The sequence below is a fragment of the Oncorhynchus gorbuscha genome, linkage group LG26 (genome assembly GCF_021184085.1).
Source record: "Oncorhynchus gorbuscha isolate QuinsamMale2020 ecotype Even-year linkage group LG26, OgorEven_v1.0, whole genome shotgun sequence".
Classification (NCBI taxonomy): Eukaryota; Metazoa; Chordata; class Actinopteri; order Salmoniformes; family Salmonidae; genus Oncorhynchus; species Oncorhynchus gorbuscha.
The window spans coordinates 31,694,453-31,697,728 of NC_060198.1; the positions used below are offsets into that span (position 1 = coordinate 31,694,453).

The 3,276-nt window shown below is 39.2% G+C and overlaps 1 protein-coding gene across 1 annotated transcript; it reads left to right on the plus strand.

Annotated features, from left to right (window-relative positions):
- Positions 1-1,068: 1,068 nt before the first annotated feature.
- LOC124016314 (hemoglobin subunit alpha-4) lies at positions 1,069-1,998 on the plus strand. The gene is made up of 3 exons (XM_046331863.1): positions 1,069-1,233; positions 1,429-1,636; positions 1,731-1,998. Exons 1-3 carry the CDS (start codon positions 1,139-1,141, stop codon positions 1,857-1,859), a joined length of 432 nt encoding a protein of 143 aa, XP_046187819.1. The 5' UTR covers positions 1,069-1,138; the 3' UTR covers positions 1,860-1,998.
- Positions 1,999-3,276: the final 1,278 nt, after the last annotated feature.

A 3,276-nucleotide genomic window follows, 5' to 3' on the forward strand; every position in this document is an offset into this window, starting at 1 on the left:
TTTTGTTTAACTCCACTGAAATACAATGCACGTAGCCTATATATTGTTACAATGTTTAGTGATAGGCCTAGGCTACGCTTTGCAACCAAAGCAAAACCGTTCCGATTATCAGGTCTATAATATGTCTCATATTAACTGTGAATATTGACTACATCGGCCAAATTGGATATAAGCCAACACGTCTTGATTTGGTTGCTAGTTGCCAATCCAATCACGTTGCAAATATTTGTCAGTGTTGGGGAAGCTACTCTGGAAATATAATTTACCAAATTAGCAATTATTTTACACTGGAAGAAATTAAGCTACACTAAGAAAAATATAAAGTGACTATGGCAAAGAAGTTTACTAGCCAAACAACTTCGTAAAAAATGATCATATGTAAATCTGAAATGTAATAGAGTAAAAATTGTCAGAGAACTTTGGGGTAAAAGGTTGACAGTGTGTATTTTAGTCTATTAACACAAAAACGATGTTTCAAGTCAGAATTAGACAGGTCTAATGCCCCCTAAAAGTAAATGATTGCATATTTCATCCATATTTTATTTTATTTAGCAAAATAAATAGTGTGTAATTCCGGTAGTTAGCTGCTACATGGGGGGGGGGGTAGTTAACTACTGAAAACCCTAACTAGATTTCAATGTAGTTCAACTCCCACCAAGCTACTACGAAATGTAGTTTCCTTACTCGTTGAACTACATGCAGTCCACTACTCCACACACTGCCTTGTGTACAGAATCACATAGCCTAAACTCATCAATGAGTATAGGCAATATTAGAACGTACGACTAAATCTTAACTGTAAAGAAAATATTGACGTATCAAGTGTTTCAAAAACACGTTGTTATTCAATCTATATTAAATAAATACATGCAATGTTATGACAGCATTTTTACAAACGAAATCGATTTTGTGCAATTGTCATACTTGGGGCATTACACGAATTGGCTCAGTTCCATAACATATACAAAAAAAACATGAATCATGTCTTGGAAAAATGCCCAATGAGAGGAGGAGCCGAGATAATATCGGGGTGTGCCTTCTTTCATGCCTCGATAAAAACAGCCTCTGAGAAGTCTACGCTCACACGCTTCTTTTCTCAGCATCTTCATCTAAGTGGATAAACGGACAAGACGCAGCTATGAGTCTCTCAGCCAAGGACAAAGCTAACGTGAAGGCCATCTGGGGCAAGATCCTCCCTAAATCCGATGAGATTGGAGAACAGGCTCTTTCCAGGTAATTACATAACGATGTATGATCAATTATAGGCTAGGTACATGTATTCAACTTATTAACACAACTTCTCAGTCAATTATATGGAAGCTATGAAAGCTTTTCCTATCTCAGCAAAAATATGGACGGGATCCCCGACCGTGTGAATTATTATTTCAAATGATTTTTGGCTCACCTGATTTCTAATGTCCACGACAGGATGCTCGTAGTCTACCCCCAGACCAAGGCATACTTCTCCCACTGGGCTTCCGTTGCCCCCGGTTCCGCTCCAGTGAAGAAGCACGGCATCACCATCATGAATCAGATCGATGACTGTGTTGGCAACTTGGACGACCTTTTTGGTTTCTTGACCAAGCTCAGTGAACTGCACGCCACCAAGCTGAGGGTGGACCCCACCAACTTCAAGGTAGGAGAAAAAGACACACAAAAAAACCACTTAGAAAAATCTAAGTTTGTATCTGTGTGAAGGTGAAATAATCCATTTCCATTTTCCTTTGCAGATCCTGGCTCACAACCTGATTGTGGTCATTGCCGCCTACTTCCCCGCCGAATTCACCCCCGAGATCCATTTGTCCGTGGACAAGTTCCTGCAGCAACTGGCTCTGGCCCTGGCGGAGAAGTACCGCTAAACCGGAGTTCAGCTGCTAAACTGTCATCCGAGCTTCAAGCTCTCACAGTTTTACATCAGAATTAGACGTTCATCCATGTTTCTCAAACGTAATGTCCTTCCGATATTGACACACTGACAATAAACCTAAATGAAACGCATACTGAGGTGTTTTGTTTTCATTTTCGTTGTCTCACATTCAGTGGGGCCATACCCATAGGGGGCACAGGGGCATGTACCCCCTCAGATTTGTCCTCTTAAAAAACGTAATAATAATAATAATTTCTCTGTAATGCTACCAGCCATTTAGCAATGGTATGACGTTGGCTTTAGCTAGCTCAGATGGGTTCCGAATCTCCCAAACTCATAACTATCTACCAATAAGCCATTTCAGACTATCAATCAAGTTAGAGAAGCAAGATTGTCAAAATTATTCAATTTAGGGCCCACCCCACAGCCACCCTCACTTACTCTGTGTCCCCTCAGAGTTTTGCGGTGCATGAAGCCACTGCTCACATTGTCTTGTGATTTACAGTGCATTCGAAAATAATTCAGACCCCTTTACATTTTCCACATTTTGTTACGTTACAGATTTATTTTAACATTTATTCAATCGTTTATTCCTTCATAAATCTACACACAATACCCCATAATGAGAAATCAAAAACAGGTTTTAAGAAATGTTTGCAAATGTATTAAAAAACAACAACATGAGCACGTAGGACCGCCAAGAAAGATGGCAGCATTTTAGAGAGCTCCTACCGGCATGCAAATATTGCAATTCAACGGCATACGCTTTCATTTTTGTCTTAATATATTGACTTGAAGTACAGTTTAATATAAATATCATTTACATTTTGAAACATCTCGCTAAAGTGGCGTTATTGGAATGTCGACACACGCTAAAAACGTATTCAAGCCTAACACACGGTTTTCACAGAAGGCCACACTCGCTAGCAAACAAACGGCAACACTCCCACCAAGACACTGGAAAACACGTAAACCCAGAGAAATCTGTACATATTTAGGATCTATTTGAGCAAATGGGAAATTGAACACGATTTTGTTGGATGTTCCATCCGATTTCTCCACGATAAAAACAAGCAACACAGTCTCACATTCAATTCGTGCACATACGTACATAATGCATTTCAGCAACTTTCGTGCGTTTAAATTTCGTGCATTTTTGTGCGTTTGTGTGTGTGTTTTTTGTGTGGCTTAATTCGTGAGAAAAGACACGAATTTATGTGCTTCTTAATTCGTGCAAAAAAGACACAACTTTAACCAGTAGGCTCCACACAAGCCATTGCAACAACCATATAGACGTGACAGTCTATATTCAATTGTGGTCTTCTTTATGGCTAATTCAACGTTATGAATATAGAAAATGTTGTCTTTGTTTAATTAACCATGTTTTAAAATGTGTCGTTGTATGTACT